At 63.0% G+C, this 23,874-nt stretch overlaps 1 protein-coding gene across 2 annotated transcripts; it reads right to left on the bottom strand.

Moving 5' to 3' along the window:
- Nucleotides 1–1,015: 1,015 nt before the first annotated feature.
- Nucleotides 1,016–23,716, bottom strand: DEAF1 (DEAF1 transcription factor). 2 transcript variants are annotated; one of them, XR_014316409.1, is made up of 13 exons: nt 23,126–23,716; nt 21,031–21,128; nt 19,234–19,363; nt 18,777–18,923; nt 18,143–18,282; nt 17,274–17,339; nt 13,742–13,868; nt 13,018–13,146; nt 12,507–12,635; nt 11,852–12,099; nt 5,030–5,119; nt 1,707–1,981; nt 1,016–1,470 (listed from the first exon to the last, which is right to left on the bottom strand). XR_014316409.1 is itself a non-coding variant. In XM_082749410.1 (12 exons), exons 1-12 carry the CDS (start codon nt 23,412–23,414, stop codon nt 1,366–1,368), a joined length of 1,698 nt encoding a protein of 565 aa, XP_082605536.1. In that variant the 5' UTR covers nt 23,415–23,716; the 3' UTR covers nt 1,016–1,365. The 2 variants fall into 2 exon arrangements, 1 of the variants encoding a protein (XP_082605536.1); XM_082749410.1 differs by lacking the exon at nt 1,707–1,981.
- Nucleotides 23,717–23,874: the final 158 nt, after the last annotated feature.

Raw genomic sequence — 23,874 nt, 5'->3', positions numbered from 1 at the left:
GCAGGAAGAGGAAGTACAGGGGCTCCGGTACTTGTTAGACTCAGTAAAAGAAAAACCCAAAGAACCCAGCTCAGCGGAAGAGCTCAAGGAGCCCAGAGGCAGGGCAGGTTCCGAGAGCGGGGCTCCTGATGGGCTGCGCTTCTGTCCTAAGCCCAGGGCCAGGCCGGCCCCGCCCCGGGGACACGGCTGAGGGGGGCAGTAGCGGCTTCTGCGACTCCCGAGCTCACGGCCCTGGCCATCACCGCGGTGGACGCCCCCTCAGCCCGCTCCGGAGCCGGAGCCCCAAATGCGAAGTCTCCAGGGTGCTACCGACTTGGAAGAACTTAACGGAAGAGAGTGTGTGTGTGTGTGTGTGACTCACTGAAACGTCACTTGGAGGCGCACGTCAAAACCGCGGAATGATCCCCACAGGTGGGTCTCAGCCCCCGCGGGCCGGGCGGGCCGCCACCGCCACCGCCACCGCCACCGCCACCGCCACCGCCACCGCACAGCAGATGCGGTCTCCTGCTGGCGCAGGCGCAGGGGAGCCTCCGAGCCTCGGGAGTGCGGCGGAAACGGAGACGGCAGGCCGCGGGTGCCAGGGCCACAAGGGCATTTCTGGAAACCCACAGAAGCTTCCAGAACACAGGTGACAGTTCCTCAGGCACCACTCCTGGTCAACGGGGGGAGGCAGGTCCTGTTTCCAGGGCCAGCCGAGCCTGACCCCCCAGGCGCTGGGCCCAGTGACCCTCTGCCCTCTGCCCCTCAGAGCAGGCAGGGGGAAGCAAGGCCGGCCTCAGCTCCGAGCGGTCAGGGTACTCGGGGTGGAACCTCGTGCTGGAGCAGAGCGGAAGAAAGCCGGGGCCGCGTCACTGGACAGACGGGACAGGAGGGGCCCCGGGCCTGGGGCAGCACCCGCCCGGCGCTCGGGCCTCCGTGGGGTGAACGCTGCGGCCCGGCCTCACCGCGGCCCCGCGCAGTCAGGAGAGATGAAACTGGGGCCCACCCACCTCCTGGACATCTGGGAAGCTGGAGCTGGGGTCACCCGTCCCGGGGGGGCAGGGAGGTCACCTTTATTGACAGACACGTTATGTACACGTGTGTTAGCACACACGTCACACCTGTGGGAAAGACCAGGCGCGCGCGATCCAGGGGATAAAAACAGCACCGAGAGAAGGCGCCATGGGCCCGGGGCCTGCGTCCACCAGCCGCTGCCCCGGCCTCCCTCTGGACTTCTGGCTGGCGGGAGCTCATTTCTGAGGGCACAGGTCACTCAGAGTCTGTTAACAACTTGACCAGCAAGTGTTTTCATCTTCTCCTCAACGTCCCCTGAGGTCCCCAAGCCCCGGCAGCTCCGTGGAACCAAGGCGGGGGGCCCGGGGACCCTCACACGGTGACTCTCTCCATCGCGCCGTCAGTGACGTGGGCTTCGCCCGCCTGGACAGTGACGGCCGCCGACTGACCACACAGGTGCTGGTGGTCCTTCCAGTCCTAAAAGGAGAGCACAGCCCCCGTTACCATGAGCGACCACCTCACCGCGCAGCGGGGCAGGGCCTGGGGCGGGGGCCACCCCCGACACACGCAGCCTCTGCTCTCGGCCCAGCTCACGAGGCAGACTGCCGGGACGGGCCTGAAACACGCCGAGACCCAGAAGCACGTCTACACTCCGGCCCCTCCTGCCTTTCGGAGAGACGGAAATGCTCGTGTGTACAAGGGAATTTTTATACCTGATACTGTTGCCCACGGTTTTATTTGCAATCCCAAAGTAAGGAAAGCTGGAGCCAGCCACGAGTCCACAGAACGGTTTGGTGGCACTGGCTCGTGGGAAGACGGGACAGAGGCTGCCACCAGCCTCTTTGTGGGCAGAAAGAGAGCTGAGCTCCGGCGAGGCTGGAGCCGTGTGCAGGCCGTGTGGAGCCGCCTCTCGGCCTGGGTGGGCTTCTGCAGGAGGCTTGGCGGCCAGGGCCAGCGAGGGCGTTAGTCAAAACAGACAGACGTAACCCTAGACGAGGTTAGCGTTTGATTAGAAAGTGACAGGACACGAGTGACTGTAAACACGCTCAGGGGAAACACACGCACCCGCACGCCAACAGGTGGCTTCTAGGCCGGCAGGACTCCTGCCGTCTACGTGCTGTCCTACGTTCTCCAAACTCCCTACAGTAAGTGCGCCCTATTTTTACAATAAAATAGTAACGTTTAAAAGCATTATATAAGGGGCCTGGGTGGCTCAATCATAAAGCATCTCCCTATGGCTCAGGTCATGATCCCAGGATCCTGGGATGGAGCCCCGTGTTGGGGGCGGGGGTCCCTGCACGGCAGGAAGCCTGTTTCTCCCTCTGCCTGCTGCTCCCCCTGCTTGTGCTCTCTCGTTGTCTCTCTCTGTCAAATAAAGAAAATCTTTTTTTTTTTAAAGATTTTATTTATTTATCTGACAGACAGAGATCACAAGCAGGCAGAGAGGCAGGCAGAGACAGAGGAGGAAGCAGGCTCCCCGCTGAGCAGAGAGCCCGATGTGGGGCTCGATCCCAGGACCCTGAGACCATGACCCGAGCTGAAGGCAGAGGCTTAACCCACTGAGCCACCCAGACGCCCCAATAAGAAAAATCTTTAATAAAATAAAATAAAATCGTTATATCAAAAAAATGGAAGTCTAACTTGGAATTACCTAAAATAAACTCTGTAAACCCTCACAGTGTGTGAGCCCTGCAGGCCGGCGTCAGGTCCGCCGCATCTGAGCCCTACACGACAGTTAACTCAACCTGCGTCCTGGCGGCATGTGGGACAGCGGGAATCATACGTGTTTTAAGAGGAAACAGGAAACTGGCAAGAGTTCTAAGACTCAATGCCCACAGCACGATCTCCGCTAAAGAGCTCTGCCCTGCAGACGACACCGGTGAGAAAGTGAGCGGACAAGTCCCAGGCCGGGAGGAAACGTGTGGAGTCAGGAGTCCGAGGAAGGACCGTGTCCAGGTGTACAGAGCCCTCCGCGCACAGGGGGAAATAGTTGAACTAATGTTTCCTCCAAAAAGACGCACCAACGCCCACCGAGCGCGGGAAAGGAGGCATGGCCTCCCAGGAGCTGGGGAGGGTCCTCAGCGTCCCCAGTTTCGGGCGGAGTGCGGATTAACCGCGCTGGCACACCGCCGGACCCGGCCCAGACGACCACGGTCTGCCGCACGGCACCCAGTGTGGGAAGGCAGTTGGGAACTGTCTCAGCAAAGCTAAACTCAAACTTCCAGACGACCCAGCACGCCTGCACCACTGTGTCCAGCTGGGCGTGCGGACACGTGCACACCCGGGAAGGCACACCACACGGGGCAGGAACTGGCGACGACACATGCCGCTGGTGCAGGAGCCGAGACGTGCACACCTCACAGCGGACAGGCCAGGCAACCACACAGAGCGGAGAAGCCAGAGGCTCTGGGCACTGAGCTGCCCGCAGAAGGCAACTCTATGCAGACTAGAGCCGGGGGGTGGCCACGGGGTCTTCCAGGTGGCGGGAGGTTCTGAAGGGGACATGCATTTTGAACAATCCCTCAGTTACACCTGAAAAGGGGCGGTTCTGTGGTGTGGCCGTCACCTGTCCACGAAGGTGCACCCTGCATGTGGGCACGGGACACAGGAAGGACGCAGTCTGAGGGCTGGAATCCACAAGGGTCCCACCCAGGGCCACCCAGCAGCACCAACCCCCATCACCCGTTCTCGGGGCACAGAGAACTGGTGGCGGCCCTTCTGGCGGGACCGTGCGGGTCCTGAAGTCGGCATCTCCAGCCGACTACGAGGGGCTCGGGTTCCCGGCTCTCCCTCATACCCCGTCCAGAGTTCATTTGGGGTCCAACATGAGACGTACAGTTTTCAAAATACATTTTCTACCAACTTGCAGAAATAGCACGTCTTCGTCCACACAACACACAGGAAAGGTGGCCCATGGAGCAAGGGAATCGGTCAACAAGCCTGCGCCTTGGAAGGCCTCCCAGTTCACAGACGGAGGCCCCAGACCCTAGTTTACATCCAGACAAAACCTGGTCTGAAAGAATCCCACCAAGAAATAAACCCACAGACCCTCCTGCGCAGGCCCCCGTTCAGGGTGGATGGCGGAGACCAGCCTAGAGCGCTGCGCCCTCCCGGCCCCCCCGGTCAGGTCTCCTGCTCAGTCCTGGGCACAGGCTCCTGCCCCATGGTGGCCGGCGAACCTGCCTCCATCTCCTGAGTGCAGAGCCTGCTGACAACCACTGCAGGGAAGCGCGGATGGACGGACAGACGCGAGGCAGGTCCCGCCCCCACAGACGCAGCTACAGGCCACCAAGGCCTTAGCAGCAACATGCCCTGGTGCCCCGTTGGGGGCGGCGGGCAGGTCTCTGGGCCCCGCAGGATGGGAGAACCCGCCCCTTCCTACCTGGGCCGCAGCCTCTGCCTTGCGAAGGCCTCAGGCTCCCGCAGACCCGGCGCTCACCCCCCATCATCTCCGCACCCTCCCGACCAGCATCGCTACCCGGGCCACAGACTCACTGGGGGCCGAGGAGAGCTTCGGAAAGCCACCAAGTGGCAAGTGCCCTGGCTGCGGACAGTGATGTGAGCACGCACATGTCCACCTCGTAAAGGCAGCAGGACGGCGGCCCTAACGGCTCCATTTGCTCGTCCACACAACACGACGCCTTCTCGGCTCTGCTGCCGAGAGGGAATCACACCCGCGGTCGCCGTGCAGCTCAGCTCCCTGCTGAGTCCGCAGGAAGAGCTGCCAACACCGGCTCGCACAGCCGCGACTCCAGAAATGCCCGTGAGCCCCGGAAGCAGAGAGGCGGGCAGAGCCACCTGCCAGGACCCGCACCCAAGGGCCCGGGGCTGGGAAGTGTGGACCGCGGCAGCCTCAGGGCAGGGGCCGCCCAAGGCCTGGCCACAGTACTTGCCACGGCGGCTCCTTCAGGACTTGCACGGAGCCCACAGACCCTGGGCAAACAGGCTAGCCAGGGCGGGCGGGGGCTGGGCCTCCTGGAAGGGGCCGGCAGCGTCTCTGAGGGGGACTGGTGGGGGCGGGGCGGCAAACACGCACCTTGCGCTGGCAGAAGGTGGAGCAGTAGTTCACTTTGTGGCAGCCGGTGCACTCGCTCAGGGCCTCCCGGCCGCAGTTGACACAGGACTGCTGCAAGAAGGACACAGGCCGGTCAGTGTCCTGCCCGTCCGCCCTCACACGTGTCCTCACCCCCAGGGACGCCCAGACGCATGTCCCCGTCACGCCCACAGCCAGCTCCTTCTCTCTACCCAAGAGGGTCTACGCGCCTCGCCCACGGCAGACGCGGACATGCCAACAAGCTGCGTTTTCCGGAGCCCGAGGCACTTCATTGGCGCCAAGCAAGCAAAGGACGCCAGCCTGGGAGCAACTACCTTCACCGCCGAAGGCCGACGGCCCTCAGTCGTGGCTGACGCCGCCCGCGCCCGCGGACCCCCGGGCTGCGCCGGAGTGGCCGGGAGCACGTTGGGACCCCACCCCGCCACCCCATCCCCAGCCTGTGCCGCCCCACCAGCCCGCCGGTCTCTATGTCCGTGGAGACACGCGCTCTGCGCCCTCTCCCCCGAACCCCGTAACTGGAGCTTTGCCTTTGAACTAAGTGAGGACTTCACGCAGGTAAGTGACCTGTCCCCGGCTGATCGCAGTGGCGCGGCCCGTGCAGGGGCCATCAAGCCGTGGGCTCCCCGCCAACGCCCCAGCATGGAGACAGGTGCGAGGCACAGGCCGGGACACCGGCTCTGCAGAGGCCAGAGAGCACGCGAGTGTCCCGGCGACACTGACGGCCAGCGAGGGCCTGTGCGCGTGCGGCGGTGGGTCAGGGTGTGGGACGTGCCCATGTGCGGCAGACGCGCCTGCTGGTCCCCGGGGCCCGGCTTGGCGTGGGTGAGGGGCCGCAGCCGGCCGCCGCAGGGCTCCGTTCTGAACGTCCGCTTCCTTCCTCACAAGCCGTCGTGTTCTCCATGTCTAACGTTCTTCTGCTCGTAAAACGCCCCGGGGAGCACGGCTCGCTCCTGGAAGTAGGAGCAATAGCAGGCGCCCAAGCGGTTCAGTTTGCCGCCTGCCTCTGCTTTATAAGACAAACGCGCAAAGGGAAGAAAGAAAAGACCGTCTAGAGCCACTACGGAAATTTCTCCAGAAGAGCAAGGGCTTCCCAGAGTTCACGGCCCGCCAAGTGGACGCAGAGGTGCGGCTGGGCGGGAGGCCCTCCCAGGTAGGGGCTCGGTGGGAGCGCGCGCCCGGGAGAGGCTTCACGCTGCAGGAGCAGGGGGGCTCCGAGTCCCCCCGCGTCTCTCCCCGCAGGGAGCACGTGCTCTCCCAGGTTCGCGCTCCAACCGCCCAGAGGTGCCCACAGGAAGCAGAGCCTCGGAATGGAATCGAAAGGTCACAACGAACACCCGGCCGGGGACAGACGTCTCCAGCGCGTGGGAGCGCCCCGCATCTCCACCTGCCCCACGCGCAGGGTAAATATTTAACAGAAATCACACTGCGGCTGGCACCAGAGTCTGCCGCCTCAGCTGCCCGTACAGAGACAGACGGACACGGACGGAAACACCGACCAGTCTGTACACGCAGGTTGTGAGCACACCCGGCTCCGTCCGTCCGCCAAGGGGCCCAGAAGCTACGACGCCCCAGTGGCGACGAGCACACCGGCCCCCGCAACTCGGTTCCCCAGACCGTCCTCCAGCGAGGGAACCGCGGCTCCCGGAGGAGGGGCTGGTTCCAGGCCTGGGGAAGGAGAGGCCAAGCTAGGTCTGGGGGTCGTCCGGCGCCAGAAAGTGCACCGGTGGGAGGACGCCAGAGGGACCCAGGAGCCGAGCGAGAGCGCCCAGCGGGCAGAGGAAGGAGCAGGTGCAGGGCACAGCCGGACAGGACACACGGCCACGAGCCATCCTGATGCGAACAAACAAAACGCGTCTCTAACGCACAAGAATTCCAAACACCCGGATGCCGCGCCCAGCCCTGCCGTGCCCTGCTGGGCGCAGGAAGAACCCCTGAGCCTCCTGCTGCCTGTGGCCTGCCCCCCAGGTGCCCAAGCCGAGCCTTGGGGTCTTGGGTCCTTCAGGGTTAGATCAGGGCCAGAGGGTGGGCCCGTGAGGGATGAGTGCTCCGAAGAGAGCCGAGAGCGCTCCGTGCCCCAAGGCAAGCCCACGATGGGCACGTGGGGTCCGCAGCCTGGAAGAGGCCCTCGGGGACCCGAGCCCACAAGCCGGCGGGCGCCCCGACTCGACCCCGGCCCAGGGGACTGTCTGGGCCCCAGGTGCCTGCGCAATCCCTCCACTGGGCACTTCTGTGCCGTGCCGCGCTTGGGTCTTCACACTGAGGACGACCAGCACGAGGCTGAGGCCTGGCGAAGGGTCGCTGGTGGCCAGGCAGGGCCATCAGCCAGGTGCACCACGGCCGGCCCCAGCCGGAGCTCAGGACCCCGAGGCCATGGGCCAGCTTCTGCTGGACACCACGGCCCTGGCAGGGAAGGGTCTGCTCTTCTGCCCCGTGGGATCACTGCTGAGCTAATTACACACGCGGGCGCAAACCACGCAGGAAGAAAACTGCGAACGTGGGACGCGTCTCACCCCGGCCGAGTCTGCTTTTCTCCTTCGCAATCGTGGACGAAGTGTCCGGCGGGCGGTCCGAGGCCTGCCGCCCGGGACAGCGACAGCCGCGTTCTTGCTCAGGGAGCCCCCGAGGCAGGGTTCCCGGCGTGTTCCTGACCCCTACGGCCCTCGCTGCTCGTGTCCTGACCCTGACCCCCCGATACTCCTGGGGACATACTTCGGGACAGGCTGCACCACGATCTTTCCAGTCAAGCAGCCAGCAGCGTGTGCTTTTCCAACCCCGAACGTGTCCCCGCACCGCAGTCACACCGAGGACGCCCCGTGATGGCACGGAAGCGTGTGTTCTCCGTGGGCGGGAGCCGCAGGGAGGGAGATCTGCTTTCACACTGGCCCGTGTCCAACACTCCTGTCACGGCGAGTCCCGCCACAGAGACACTTCGCGGTCTCCACACGAAGAGCCCAGACGGCCCGTGGACCCACGCGGCTCTCCGGCCGCCTCACGGGCCTCTGTCCCCATGCTGGGGGCTGCTTCTCGCGGCGGGACACCTGCTCTGGGCCTCCCCCCTCACACCGGCTTGCGGGGGGCCCTTCCTGCCCTTCCGAACCCCGCCAGGCCCCAGAAGGTCCCTGACAGCAGGCTCTCCATGGGGGCCGCGAGGTCCGTTCACTTCACAAGACCAGAGCATGCAGGCGTGGCCACCACAGGGCCACAGAGCTCAGACCTGTCATTCCCCCATGAGCATAACAGGGCTCTGCAAGCGCACGTGACGTCACCAGGCCACCCACATTTAAGAATGACATGTCCTGGGACGCCTGGGTGGCTCAGTGGGTTAAGCCTCTGCCTTCCGCTCAGGTCATGATCTCAGGGTCCTGGGATCGAGCCCCGCGTCGGGCTCTCTGCTCAGGCAGTCTGCCTGCCTACTTGAGATCTCTGTCTGTCAAACAGTTGAATAAAATCTTAAAAAAAAAAAAAAAGACACGTCCTGTCCAGGGCTCAAGAGAAGACACGGACCTGTCACAGGTCCAGCTGATTCCACCGCGGGACGCCGACGGGACGGCGTCACACACTTTTCCCAACAGGAGTTCGGCTTTTGGACCGTGAGTGTGAATGGAGAACGTGTGTGCTCTTGCACAGGAGAAAGCGGACATGCCGGCGGCCCCAGTGCTGAGCTCCATGCCGCTGAGTGTGGCCGCAGCCCGGCAGACGGGCACCCCCACCCACTATGTCTCCGTGTGCTTTCATGTCCGACCTACTCGTCGCTGGAGAATTCTGACCAAGGGGTCACCTACAAATTCTATTCTGTGACAGAAAAGCCCACGTGAATGAGTGTGGACAAATCTAAAACCACAACTCCCTCCCCGGCTCCTCTCCTCGCCAGCTCGAAGCGGAGATTTCTGTGCGGCCGGTGCCACCTGGACCTGTCTGACAGGAGCTGCACTCACGGGGAGGCGGTCCCGGTGCCCCCGGCTGGCGGGGGTGGGGGCGCACAGAGCACAGGGTGTCCCCCCTAGTCTCCGCAGCACGGAACCAGGCTGCGCCAGCCACCAGGGATGGGCCCGCAGCTCAGTGACCGTTCTGAGTAGGAAAACCAATGTCTGTTTTCCCGTCTATGCTTCTGCGGAGTCTGAATTAGCAAAATGCAGACACTTCTTCCTTTTCAGTCCCTAGACGCTGCCCGGGCGGCGGTGCAGGGACGTCCTCTCCTTCCCAGAAGGAGGCTGCTGGACAGACAGAAGGAGCAGTCGGGGAGCTGCCCGCTGCCCCGTGTGCGGCCTGGGCCACAGGACGCCGGGCAGGAGGCTCTCCTTCACAGCTCACATTCCTTCCTCACCCTTAATTCTTTTTTTTTTTTAATTTTTACTTCTTTAAAGATCTTATTTATTTGAGACACAGACAATGACAGAGATCGTGAGAGTGAGGGCAGGCAGGGGAAGCAGGAGAAGTACACTCCCGGCTGAGCAGGGAGCCCAATGTGGGGCTCGATCCCAGGACCCCGAGATCATGACATCAGCCAGACGCAGACACTCAACCGACTGAGCCACCCAGGGGCCCCTTTCCCCACCCTTTAAATGATCCTTTTAACTCTGGGGGAAGATCCCAGCAACACCCACTCAGCCCCTGGGGGTACGTGCAGCCATCACAGGGGACCCAATGCACAGCTGTCACTTTTACCTTTTACAATCACATTGACTTCCCGGGGCTTGAACTCACAACCTCGAGACCAAGACCTGAGCTGAGATCAAGAGTCAGATGCCTAACTGACCAAACCAGCCAGGAGCCCCTAAGAGTACTTTTTCTAAGCAAACACAAATACCGATTTTGAGATGGGCAGAGGGCCTGCAGAGAGACGGCCCTGGCGCAGACAGCATGTGGTCCAGTGGCTGGCTGTCATTGTGTCCCTGAGGGGAAGCACAGCACAGGGGGACACCCGCTCCCACCCACTGGGCCGCCTGAGCCTCACTGTCTGCATTACATCAGCCCCGCCGCCAGACTTCGGGAGGAAAGGGGGCACGGTGCCCGCGCCACACCACGAGGCACGCCATGCACCAACCAATGCCAGGGCAGAGGCGCGGGATCAGTGGGGCCGTGAGCACCCACGGCCGGCAACCAGACCGCTGACCACGGGAGAGTCGTCTCAGGAAGCGACCAAGCAGCACCATAGAGCCTCTCGCTGACACGGAATTCTGTCTGAGACCAACATCAGGAAGAAATCTAGAAACTTCTCAAACATTTGAGAACCTACCAGTCATTATCTTTAGGTAAAGAGATTAAAATTTTTTTTCTGCTTTTCTCTTTTTTTACAGAATTCATCATGGATTATGTATTACTTTAAAATTATAGTTTTTCAAAAAATATTTTAAATTTATCTGCTTCTTCGAGGGAGCAACATTTTTCTTCCTTGGAAAAAAACCCTACATTAAGCTCCCAAGATGGAGAGGAGAAGGGAGTTGGGGGAAGTCGGAGGGGGAGAGGCACCACGCGAGACTGTGGACTCTGAGGAACGAACAGGATTTGGGAGGGGCGGGGGTGGGGGACAGGATTTGGGAGGGCCTGGCGGTGGTATTAAGGAGGCAGGTACTGCCTGGAGCACTGGTGTGGTGCATAAACAATGAATTCTGGGACACTGAAAAGAAATTTTAAAAAAATTAAGAGGGGCAGCTGGGTGGCTCAGTGGGTTAAGCCGCTGCCTTCGGCTCAGGTCATGATCTCAGGGTCCTGGGATAGAGTCCTGCATCGGGCTCTCTGCTCAGCGGGGAGCCTGCTTCCCTCTCTCTCTCTATCTGCCTCTCCATCTACTTGTGATTCCTCTCTGTCAAATAAATAAATAAAACCTTTAAAAAAAAAAAATTAAGAACCCAGAGGCGCCTGGGTGGCTTAGCCGGTTACGTGTCCACCTTCAGGGTCTCAGGGTCCTGGGATCAAGCCCTCGGCAGCTCTCTGCTCAGCGGGGGGCCTGCTTCTCCCTCTGCGCTGTCCCTTCCCCTGCTTGTGTGTGTGACAGACAGACAGACAGACAGATGAAATCTTTACAGAAAGCACCACCACCATGGCCTGCTGGCGTGTTCCCAGCCTCTGCTCCGTTCTGTGCGACCCAACGGACCGCACTCCGCGGCACACAGACAGCCCCGCGGGCGCACGCCTGCGTCCTCGTGCCACGGTGGGGGGAGACAGGCCCCCCGCAACGGAAAGGCCGTGCGAGAAAAGCCAAAGGGGCTGAGCCTTCTCTGTGCTGCAGCGACCAGCTGCCGTGAGAAAGCGCTGTCCCGAGGCCCACGAACCCTGAGTCACGCTTGGGATCTTATTTCTGAAGAACACGATGGAAGCTTTAAGAGAAACGCCCACAACGGTGCCCCAGGGGCCAAGGAGGCGGTCTCCGTAGGGCACCGAGATGCAGACAAGGGGCTAGGACGGGAAAGGGGTAGAAACGGGAAAGCCCCGCGCCTGCCCACCAGCCGCGTCCAAGACAGCCCAGAGGAGGCCTCCGCGAACCGCACGGAGCCGGTGGCCTGAGAGTACGCGCGACATCTGTCTGTGACCGGCGAGGCTCCCAAACCAAGTACCACCGGCCAGTGCGGAGCGGCTCTCCCTCTCGAAATACACCAGCCCCATTTACAAGAACAGAAACACCGGAGCACGGAGAGCGGTCAGCGTCCTCTGAGAAAAGCCTCGTATGTGAACGATTCTCTGGTCCTGCTCTTCCAGAAAGGTGGGGAACGTAAGCCCGTAGACCGCGCACAGAGGGCCCCCAGGCCGGCAGAAGGCGCAGGCCGATCAGCCACACACCGGGCCTTCTGCTCAGCCCGACATTACCTCTTTCCGCTCGGTCTCTGCCTGGACGCGGGCCTGGGCCACGGCCGCTTCTCGGTAGGAGCTGGCCTGCTTGGCCTGCTCGAACAGCGTCTTCAGCTGCTGCGCCGTACTGAGCAAGGAGTTGACCATCTCTTCCAGGTACAGCCAGCTCCGCGGCTCCGACATTTCCAGCCCGGTGACCGCCGTGGGAGACGCGGCTTTGGTGGGGGCGGACGGTGGAACTGCCAAGGCCGGCAGCGAGGTTAGCACTGGGTCAGACGGAGAGCGAAATGGAACAGGATGTCAACACGCTTCCTTCCTAGGTTTCGACGTGGAGCGACGCCAACATGGGTCCTTCCACGTTCGGCAACACTGAGCACGCCTTGCCGTCCCCCGTCCCCGTGCCGCAGGGACCGCGCACCCCCGCAGGCAGGTGACGCGAGGGCACCGCCTCCCTTGGCAGGTCCCCGCAGTGGCTCAGGCCCCCCGTGGGCCGCCACGTGGGCCGAGCTCGAACAGACACGCAGCCACAGACACGGGCCGCGGAGGGGACTTCGCCAGCGCCCGCTGGAGTGCCTCAACCGGAAAAACCCAGACAAAACCCACTTCGCCTCCAAAGTGCACCTTCATGAGCAACTTGGGGCTCCCAGCCTGCAAGCCGGGCTCTCGGACCCACCTATTTTGGGATGAGATGTCGGCAACGCAGCTTCTGGAAACGGCGCAATCTGACAGCTGTCCTGGTAACCTGGGTAGTGGGGCTCCGGGTGGCCGACTCTGCAGGAGGGCTGCACCCCTGCCTCTTGCACTGTCGGGACAGACGGGACCCGCCGGCCTGCTGACCTGACTACGGCCGCACCAGCGCCCGGCTCAGTCGGGGCGGCGGAGATGCTGGAAGCGGGGTACCCCGGGCCACGCCGAGCCCCAGCTGCGTCTCTCCGGCTTCTGGCCGTCGCTCCCGCAGCCCCTACCGGTGCTCCCAGGGGCTCGAGCTGCGCAGCGGGCCAACAGCAGCCGTGGGCGGACCAGAGCGCTTTCTGTGACACTGGTGGGACCCACGCCCGCAGGCCTGCCCGGTGCCCCCCCCCCGCACCCACCCATCCCAGGCCTCGGCTCCAGGCTGCCCCCACCATGCCCCAGGTCAACAGAGGTGACGGGTCCCCGTGGGGCAGGTGCTGAGGACAACTCACCCGTGGCTCCCGCGAAGACGTCGCCCTGGGCCGGGCTCTCTGAGATGACTGCGGTAGCCTCCACAGTGGACGCCCGGTCAAAGGTCAGCGCGCCCGAGGTAGTGATCTGTCCTGAGGGGGTCACGGTGACTGGAAAAGCACAAGTACCTTTCACCACCGGCTCACCCACGGGGCAGGCCCTAGACGCCTCTGCAAAGGCAGGAAGAGACCGGGGAGCCCAGGCGCCGGGGAGGGGCCTGGGGCCGAGGCACGGGGGCCAGGCTCTCCATGACACCCCACTCGCATCCCGACTGGCCACAGAGGCAGGAAGGGACTCAGTGGGAACAAGGCACAAAGCATCGCCCCCCCATAAGGCTGCTCCCCGTGGCCTGACTCTGCCCGACTCGGCCCGGCCACCGTGTGTCCACAGCTTCTGTGGGTGCCTGGCACCGGCCCGACGCGCAGCCCCCCAGGACGGCCCTGCCCCACGCCCTCGGTCCCTGCCACCCCGCCTGGGCCCCAAACGCAGACTTTCCCCGTCCTCTAGGCCGTTCACGGGCGGCGGGCACTGAAACCGAAGGAGACCTTCGCTGGGAAGGCTCGCCTCATGAGGAAATACGTGCGCGTGTGTGCAGAGGGGTCTGTGGAGACCAAGGAGCCCCCGAGGGGACCTTGCCCTGAACATCAAGGCAAGCCCCAGGGGTCGGAGGTCGGAGGCGGCGCGGCCCCGCCCGCTCCCACTCACAGGCGGCGGCCGCTGCGGCAGGGAGCAGCGCGATGTTTTTGGGGGGCTCCTTCTTCACGGGGGTTGCAGGCAGCTCACTCTCCTTCTTGCGCCTTTTGTAGGGGACGAAGAGCCTGACCGGGCCGCTCTGCGGGGAGAGGAGTAATGAGGGGGAGGGCAGCGCCGCCCAAGCCCCACTGCTGCCGCTGCCACCAGCTCGGCTGCCCCCTGCGCTGGGGGCAGGGCGAGACTCATCACGGCCGGGGACCAAGGACCGACCTCCTCAGACCCCAGGTTCCTTACCGGGACGGAAGAACACGGGACTCACACTGTTCGAACAGAAGAATCACCAACACGCGGGGTTTTAGGGTTAGGTGAGCGCAAAGAGCCAAAGCAAACCGCGCCGAGTTAGGAGACAGGAGAGCCCCTGCCCCAGCCGGAGGATCTCAGCGGGGAGGAGGCGGCCTTGTGGTCGCCAAGCACAGGGGAGACAACACACCAGCCGCCACAGAAGCGGCAGTGACCAACACCGACCAGATCCCCGGGACAGGGCGGGGGGGATGACTGCAGACCCCGAGGGCCACACCTTCTTGCTGGACGGCGCAGTGCCCAGGGGCGTGAGACCTTCAGGAGCGGACGCAGGCCCACCGCCGTGGACCCCGCCCCTTGGGCTTTCACCTGGGTCTTCTGGCTTTCAATTCTAGAATCTCCACTGGAGCTTTCTCGTAATTCCCGACTGGTTAGAGACACAGCCCGCCCCGCCCCCGCTCTGCACAGGGCACACGTGAAGGCCGGACCCCCAGCCGCTGTTTCTCAAGTGCGGCCACGGGGATCGGGGCTGTACGTGCACCACCCCCGCCGCCAGGGGGCCTCGCCTGTTAGAAACCAGTGCAGGGGTGAAGCCCCCCACCCCCGGCAGGTCTGTGGTGCTCTGCAGCGGCCCCTGGAGCGACCGAGACACGGGCCATGGGTTCTCCAGATGCGTCCCTCGGTTCTGTGAACACCGACGGTACCGCGGCCTCCGTCCCAGCGACATCTCGGCCGAGTCCGCCGCACCTTTTCTTCTGTGTGGCTCGCACTCGCTGCTTGTGTGTCTTACAACTTTTTGTTGAAAACTGGACGTTTTAGGGGCTGTACTCTAGCGACACCGAGACCGACCCCTTCTTTGCGGGGCCTCCTGCTGCTGCCCATGGGCTTGGGGACCAGGCTACGCCCCGCGGAGTCACACAGGGGAGTCCCCCGGTGGAGGAGTCCCATCCGGCAGAGTTCCTGTGAGGGGCGGGGAGTCACCCCTGCAGAGTCTCACAGTGGAGTCACACTGGGGAGGGGGGTCACACCCCCAGAGGTGCTCCGCGGCTTCCGCTGGCAGCACCAGTGCCCCCAAACATCCGGGGCATAAACTGCCCCACCGTCGGACCCCAACTGCAGGAGGGCTCCTTTACGGGGAATTTTCAAGACAAACCTTTGGGGTCTGATCCCATCCCAGGACTCCTCTGGCTGGTTCTCTGGTCAGCCTGCTGCTCTCGTGCTCTGCCGGCCTCCTCCGCGGGGCCCATGTCCACACAGCCCTGCTCCGGAGGTGGGGCAGGAAGAGTCGCCACGTCTATCAGGGCAACGGCCCTGCTTTAGCAGCAGGGCACTGGGCAGGGGCAGAGCTTCTGGTCCCGGCCTGCCTCCCGTGGCATGGACCCCCACGCTAGGAGCAAGCTGGGGGACACTGGGGCACGGTATCCCTACCTGGACACTCCTGGGGGAGCCTCTGCCCTCTGGGAGAGGCTGGGTGCAGGAAGAGAACCCCGATCTCCCGGTCATGCTTGCCCAGAATTTAGTTTCTGCAACTCAGAGCCAGGACTGGGCCCGTGAAATGCTGCTGTCCTCCCGGCCCCGGTCGCAGTGCCGAGGGGACAGGGACTGGGGTTCCCTGCACACAGGGCTGGAGAGAAGCGGGAATGAGGTGTGCGGGGCTCTTCAGGCTACTGTCCCTGAAGGGGAAGCCGGAGTGTTAGCATTTACAAGTTCCAGTCACCACGTTTTAGTTTACGGATCGTGCCTTTGGTTTCCACCCGAGAAACCCCAGGCCATGAAGCTCTCCCGTTTTCTTCCACACACATTGGGTTTGTGTTTTGGATAAATCCGGATCCGTGCTGTGTTTTGGAGGCACTTGCACATAAAGCGCCGGGGTGAGGCCAAGGCGTGTCCCCAGCGCACGGCGTCCAGCTGTGCCCGCAGCACATGCGGGGGCACACGGAGCCTCTGGCGTCGCCGAACGGTACGTCTTCGCGACAGCCACTGTGGGACAGGGCCTACCCGGCCTGTGCTGGGCGCCTCCAGCTTCAGTCGCCTTCTTAGAACTGCGTCGGCCGTCCTACGCCCTTTGCCTTTCCAGATGCGTTTTCAAGTCAGCTCGTCTGAAGCGCCAGGGCCCCGCGGAGATTGTGGCGGGAAGCGCAGAACCTCCAGAGCACTGAGGGGAGCCGGCACTTGCCTCGCTGTCCACCCCACGGCCCTGGCGCACTGTCCCGGCTCTCCCCGGGGTCTTCTCGACGGCGTTTTCTAGGTTTTTCATACACGGATCCGGTACACGTTCTCAGATTCACGTCATTTCAACATCGCGGAGTAACTGCAGACAATTCTACCAAGTGGTCCGAACTTCCGAACGGAACCAATTTCCTCCCACCGCTTTCCCCTACAAGAGTCCCCGGAATCTCACCACTAGCTTCTCCAGGCGAACTGCAAATTCATTTAATTTTCACAAAAGTATCCCCTTGTTGATTCCACCAGAATCACATCTAGTCTATACAGGACCTAGACAATTCTAGAATATTTAGTTTTCCACCCAAGGGGGTGATGTCTCTTCAATTAAACGTTCTTTCATATCTTCTAATAATGAAGCAGATGAGTAATCAAAATAAAGTCAGGAAATCTCATCAAGCAGCTATTAAAACCTGAAAATATTTTAAAACAGAACCCAACACTAAGGAAGACTAAACACTGGGGTATTCAGGCGAGTCAGTACCATGCTTTAGAAAGCCGTACAGCAACATCCGCTAAAATCAATGAAAAACAATTATCCTTTCCGAACCTGTTAAGGATTCGGGATAAAAAAATATTTCAAAAGATAATAAAGCTCCTTTAAAATAATTTCAACATAGTAGTTTTAAGACATGACATTAAAAAATGTAGAACATAAAGCAGCACACGTACACGTCTCATAACCACAGAAGCAAAGCGTGCGTCTGGTTTGGGGTGAAGATGGTGACGTCACAGGCACTTTCTACTGTTTGGATAAGTCCCCTTCCGTGTGCTTTAACCACTGTGTGGGGCCGGCCTCGTGTACCACCCGAGGCATCAGAGTAACATCTGAGAAGCTGAATTTGGGTGAGACACTGCCAACAACCCCTTGCTAGGCTGCGGGGCACGAGGGACCCAAGGACACATGGCCCGAGAGCTGGACAGGACAGGCACGCAAGCAGGGAGCTGAGGGTCGGAAGCGCCTGTGAGCAGACAGAGCCGCTGAGCGAGCCTGGTGACTGGTCACTTCCTGGCGACTCACCAAGGTCATGTCGTCACAGCACGCGGCGCAGGTGCAAGATGCAGCATGAGGGTTTAGGATCCCGTCCTGAAATTCAGAGAGCCCCGGCGGTGCATGAGAAAGTCGGCCTTCCGCGCAAACCACCAGCGCTAGAGAGGGGCAGCCAGCTCTGCCGCCAGTCTGCCACTCGTGGGTTAAAGCCCTGTCACTTCCAGAAACTGCTCTCCCCCACACGTCTATGCAAGGCCATTACCAAGGGCAGGATCCACTGTTTCCTCTCCAGGAGGTGAAAAGATTCTATGGGCATTCTTCCCTTCTTTCTGTTTTAAGATTTTATCCATTTGTTTGTCAAGACAGGGAGAGAGAGCACAGCAAGGGGAGGGGCAGAGGGAGGAGGAGGCTGTCAGCTGAGCAGCGAGCCCGACGCGGAACCCAAGCCAGGACCCTGAGGCCAGGACCTGAGCCAAAGGCGGCTGCCCAGTGGACTGAGCCTCCCAGGTGACCCGGGCCATCACTTCTTGACCAGCACCCAAAGCGCTCCGCTGCGAGGAGCAGTCAGAGGCCTGTCCTCACATGACGAGTACACGGAGGCAGAGGGAAGCTGGGCTTCCAAAGAGGGCCTGGGCCTCGGCCGGACTGGCCACGTCGTGTCATGCTCCTGCCCAAACCGTCACCGCCCTGCGTGAAGCCCCGGCAAGACGAGCCTGGGTGCCTGGCCCAGGGCCACACGTCCCAGGGGCAGAGGGCCCACGGCCTGACCTCACGCCTGCATTCTGTGCTCCCCACCGGGCGCGGTGGCCCAGGGAAGACCCCTCCACGCCCTCCCCCCCGCCCAGTCCCGGGAGCTCCCCACCGCCCCGGTGCCCTCGGCCCTCCGTCAGACGCAGCACCTGAATGAGGCACTGCAGCGGCCGGCCTGCGTAGCGGATGCTCCTCTTCCAGTCTTTACTGCTGGCTCTCCCCGCCATGGCCTCAAACTCGGTGGGACTGTACCAGTTCTCCCCCTGCTTAATGCAGCGGCCCCGGCCCCCTGAAGCGACAGCCGGGCCGGCAGAGTGAAGGCGCGGCCCGCCCGCAGCACCCCGGCTCTCCTCGCCCGCCTCCCACCCAGCTCCCGCTGAGCCGCTCCCACACCAGAGCCCCTGCCCAGGCCTACACGATCGCGCCCCCTCCGCGGAATCCCCCACAAACCCGCGCCTGCTCTCTCTCCGCGCACCACAACCCGCCATGGTCTCTGGCGGAGCTCAGGGCATCTGCCGCGCTCCCAGAATGGGGGAGTCCCCATCGCCCGTGGGTCCCCGTCCCGACCCGGGAACTCAGGGAGCTCGTTCCAGTCCTGCTTCTCCCCTGGCTTTCCCTCGGCCACTATGTCCTCTCCACGCGCCCCCACCACGCCCCAAACCTGTCGTGGCCTCAGCTCTAGTGCCCAGGGCCGCGAGCCTGGCCTGCCCCGCTGGGCCCGCGCTGGGCAGGGACGGCCGGGGGTAAGGGTGTGCCCGCAGCCCAGGCCCCACGCCGCCTCACCTGAGCCCAGCCGACTCTTGAACAACGTGCCGCTGATGTTCCGGCACCGCACGGGCAGCTCGCTGTCATACACTGACGGGTCCCAGTTGTACTTGGTGCCCCCTCTTTCCTGGCCGGGAGCTGCAGGACTTGGAGGACACTGAGGGCCTTGGGCAAAGGAAGCATTTGGAAAGTAAGAGAGGCGGGGCGCACCCAGCCTACCTGGAAAGGCACGAGCACCGCCTGGGCTCCGACAGGCGGGGCTCCGACGGCGGGTTCTCCCGCTCCCACCCGGACGCAGCAGCATGGCCCCTTCCGCCCTGGGCAGCCCCTTCTCAGCCTGGAAAAGCCCACGTCCTCGACTCAAACAGCATTTCTATTCCAAGTTTACCACACGACTAAGCCAATCCCAGAGGGAACTCGGCGCGCACTCGGGTGTGCTCTGCCCAGGGAGGCCTGGAGTGGGGACGGGCAGCACCTGGGGTGAGCGGAGCGGCGGGCCCCTTCAGCCCGGCCGTCTCCACGATGCTCCCGTCTGTGTGCACGACGATCAGCGTGGCCTTCTCGGTGTTCAGGCTGTCCCCGATCTGCAGCGCCGTCCTGCCAGACTGGAGACAGAACATCCCTGAGTCGTCTCAGACGACAGCTACAGGGCCTGGCCCCTGGTCCTTGCCAACCGCCACAAGGGCACCTCACTGGACTTCAGGGCTCCCAATTCCCGAAACACGGGGCCAAGCACAAGAAGGGCCGTGCTCCACCTGGGAGGCCCAGGGCAAACACTCACCACCACCTGCCAAAGGGAAAGAAGGAGCACGTCCCATAAAGGAACAAAGGGCCCTCCCGTCTGCCTGAGCAGCCCGCACGCTCACAGGTCTCTAGGGAGGGTCCCGAGAAACCAAGCACAGTCACAGCCGGGGTCTGGCACGGGACTCCCTTCTCACACCCGTGCCCAAGCACAGCTCTGCCGATGGCCACTGCACACCAGGACCTCCCCTGCCGCACTGCTCACACCTGGCCACCGTGGCCAGGGGCTACAATGACAGCATCTGCTTCCTCTGGGTCAGCCTGGCCTCGTCCTTCAAGCTACCCTGCTCCCCAGGCGAGCCAGGTGCCCCCTCCTGTCCCTGCTGTCCCTAGGCGCCCGCCTCACAGGGCTCCGGCAAACGAACTCTCAAGGCTTTGCCCAGACCGCCCTGGGGTGGGCGCCACTCACTCCAAGCTGCCGGTTCAAACCCAGCACCTGGGCTGCTCTGATGCTTCCTGGTGAGAACAGAAACCACAAAGGCAAGTGAAAAAGACCTTCCCTTGGGGCGCCTGGGTGGCTCAGTGGGTTAAGCCTCTGCCTTCAGCTCAGGTCATGATCTCAGGGTCCTGGGATCGAGCCCCGCATTGGGCTCTCTGCTCCACAGGGAGCCTGCTCCCCCCTCCCACCTCTCTGCCTACTTGGGATCTCTGTCTGTCAAATAGATAAATAAAATCTTTAAAAAGAAAAAGACCTTCCCTTACATCTGAAAATCCAATCAGGGAAGGTGAGTAGCAGCTCCCGCCCAGGCACACGCGCACACACACCTGTGCCACACCAAGGGCCTGGGCTTATACACCTGGAGGGTCACTGTCTTGCTTAAGCACGTCCACATGGCTCGTGCAGGATCACTGAGACGTGCAACCCTCTGCTCCGCGGCCAGCTACGAATCACAGAACCGTTTTCCTCACTGAGGCCAACGACAGTACTGAGATATTGGGCGGGCTGCCTTTCGGTTTCCAGCAGGATCACACGGAGTCCACAGGGTCTCCTGTCCTCAGAGCCTGCTGCGAGCACCACACCCAGGATGGTCCTCCCTAGCTCCCTGACCCTCTGGCTCCAGGCTCTTCTACCAAGGCTAGAAAGGAACCGTAACTAAGGGACTCCTGGGTGGCTCAGTGGGTTGAGCCGCTGCCTTCGGCTCAGGTCATGGTCTCAGCGTCCTGGGATCGAGCCCCGCATCGGGCTCAGGAGGGAGCCTGCTTCTCTCTCCGCCTCTCTGCCCGCTTGCGTTGTCTCTCTCTTCCTCTCTCACAAATAAATAAATTAATTTAAAAAAAAGAAAGAAAGAAAGAAACCGTAACTAAGAGCTGTGGCAAAGCTCCAGAAGAGTCGGACCGAGCACAGCCTGAGGGCAGGGCGCAGCCACAAGCCTCCAGGCAGCCAGGGAACCCAGAGCAGGCCTCTGGGAGAGCCAGCCTTAGGGAAGACGCGCTCTGGGGTCTGGGGAACAGTGCTCGCAGGGCCGCTTACCAGAACGTGTCCCGAGAGGGAGGCAGCATTCGCCACGGACGTGGTGAAGACGTTGTCTGCGGAGGCACCCACGTTGGCCACGGTCACCGTGGTCACCTCTGCAACACAGGGGCCTGACTCAGCACGTCATCAGAGCCGGGGGCCTCCCACCTGGACCCCAAAACAGCATCTCCCCATCAGGTATCTGCGTTTCCAACCAAGGGACTCGACATTTGTACACTAAGTGCAACACTTCTAGGCCGCAGCCTAGGTGACCCGGGTCTCCGGAAGAGAGGAGAGGCTCTCCCAGCATCAGAGCCTTTCATCCGCAGAGAAAACCGCCCCGCCGCGCTCCCACTGAGTTGCCCCCGGGCTTCGTGCTCCCTTCTAGGAGAAAACCACACACCAAGGCTCCACACGTGCTGTGGTCATCCCGTGACCAGACAGCTGCCATGTCACCAACACACAGTTCCCCCTCGTCCCCGCCCCCCTCTCCAGGTCAGCACAGGGCAGGCTCAGGCCCCTTGACTGTCCTCCTCCTCCACCTCCCCCTCTCCAGGCCCCTGCCCGCTGCAGAGGCTCTCCCGCTCGGGGGCTGGGTCCCACCGCGCTCCTGGGCCGCCTCTGGCACGTGGGAAACACCCACAAACACGGGCGGGAAGAGTCCTGCACACTCCATCAAGCCGGCGCCCCCCAAACCACGCTGGAACACCTGTCCCCCGTCTGCACCCTGCCCTCGACCACACCGAAGGAGGGCCGAGGGGATCCCCGCCTGAACACACCGGACTCGGCCAAGCAGCTGTCTGCCCCGAGGAGGCGGCCTCACATCCCGCTGGGTTGCTTCCACCTGGAAACATCGTGACCTCAGGAACTTAGAAAAGCACTAATGGTTTCATGTATGTAAAAACACGGTAAAATTTTGCAGGAAAAACAACTCATTTCTCTGAGGCTGTGATGAACGGTATCCCATTTCTTTTCTGCATCCACAAAAAGTACACGCAAATATCACAAAAAAAAAAAAAAGAAAGAAAAAAGAAAAGCTTCATGGTCCCAAGTCCCAATATTAAACCAATTTAGTGACAAGACCCAAAGACTCTAACAGCCACAACGCCTTCACCCCTCGTTCGGGAGGACCCCGAGCAGACCACACCCAGAGCCGCGGCACGGGGGCAAGCAGGATGTGGCCTGCACCTGAAGGCAGGTGAACACCTGGAGTGACCAGGACCACCAGGACCGAGGCGGCTGCCGTCCAGTCCCCGAAGCCAGGAGGCTCCGTAGGGGAAAGTGCCTGACAATGTGTGAAGGCAACACCATGGGGCTCTGCCAGGGTTCCCACACACAGCTCTGAGTCCCCAAGGCCTCCAGGGCCACCGGGGAGCTCCCAGTTAAGCGGGGTCCAACCCCTGGGAAAGTCTCTGCCATCTCTGGGTTGGCAGAATGAGGAGACAGACAGTGACAGACCAGGACGGCCATCTGAGGAGTCAAAGGATGCTGCGCCCGCAGGTCACAGGGCTCCCCAGCTGGGTGAGCACTGTCTTGCACCCCAGCTCTCAGATCAACCCTGAGCTGGCCCTTAGGATTCCAGGTGACGGGACACAGGCACCCCCAGGCTTGTCTGGGGCAGGAGCCAGGTCGGATCCCCACTCCCCTAACCCCCAGCTCCCAGGGTCACCAGCGCCAGAGAGAGACAGAGCAGAGGTCCGGCAGGGGGAGAGGCAGGTGCGGGGAAGGTTCTGGAAGGATGCTTCACAGGGGAGTGGCGCCGGCACACGGGAAAGCGGTGTGGGAGGCAGTTTCGGGGAAGAGTGCGGGGTGGGCGGGCTGGGCCGGCGACGCGGGCGGCGTGCGGCAACGTCAAGGCGCACGAGGTAGGTGTGAGGCATGCAGGGGGCACGTGGTCGGGGGAGCAGAGGCCGGCGGGGCGCGGGGTGCGCACAGCGGGTGAGTGCAGGGCAGGTGCGCGCACAGCGGGTGTGTGCAGGGCAGGTGCGCGCACAGCGGGTGTGTGCAGGGCAGGTGCGCGCACAGCGGGTGTGTGCAGGGCAGGTGCGCGCGGGGGCGCAGGTGCGCAGGTGCGCGGGGCAGGTGCGCGGGAACCGCGGGCGGCGGCACTTGCCTGCGAAGGCGGCGGCCGCGGCGGCCTCGTCGGGGCCCGGGAGGGCCTCGGCGCCCATGTCCATGTGCCCGGGCTCGGCGGCCATCACCGCCACGGCCGTCACCCGCCGCGTCTCGCGCTCTGCCTCCGAGTCCCCGTCCTCCTCCGAATCCTCGTCCCTGCTGAGCACCGGCTCCTCCGCCTCGCCTCCCGCTGCGGCCGCGGCCGCCGCCGCCACAGCGGCCGCGGCCGCCACCGCCGCCGCCTCGGCCAGGCCCAGCTGCTTGGCGGCCGAGTCCGAGTCCTCCATCCGGACTCCACCGAGCCGGCCCGAAGGCGTCGGCCGGGGCCGCCCGAAGGCCGGGACGGAGCCCGAAGCGCGCCGCGCGAGCAGGGCCGCCCGAGCCGAGCCGAGGCCGCCCGAAGCGGCCAGCCGAGCCGAGCCTGCCCGAAGCCGCCCGCCCCGCCGAGCCGAGGCCGCCCGAACAGGGGCCGAACCGGCACGAAGCGGCCCAGTCGAGCCCTGCCGACGGCCAAGAGTCCGGAACCGAGGAGGGCCGAAGCGGCCCGAAGCGCGGAGCCGAGTCTGTCCGAATTGGCCCGAGGCGGCACGAGGACTTCCGAGCGGCTCTGCGCTACCCTCACTCAGCGCCTAGGAGGCCTGCGCCACCCGCCGTCCGCCGCAACGGGGTCGCCGACTGCGGGGCCGAATCTCGCCGGCCTCCGACGCAGCGCGCCCAGAGAACCTTTCGCCGTAGGCTCCGCTCGCC

The sequence above is a fragment of the Mustela nivalis genome (genome assembly GCF_964662115.1).
Source record: "Mustela nivalis genome assembly, chromosome: 9".
Lineage (NCBI taxonomy): Eukaryota > Metazoa > Chordata > Mammalia > Carnivora > Mustelidae > Mustela > Mustela nivalis.
This window is presented reverse-complemented; position numbering and strand designations above follow the sequence as displayed.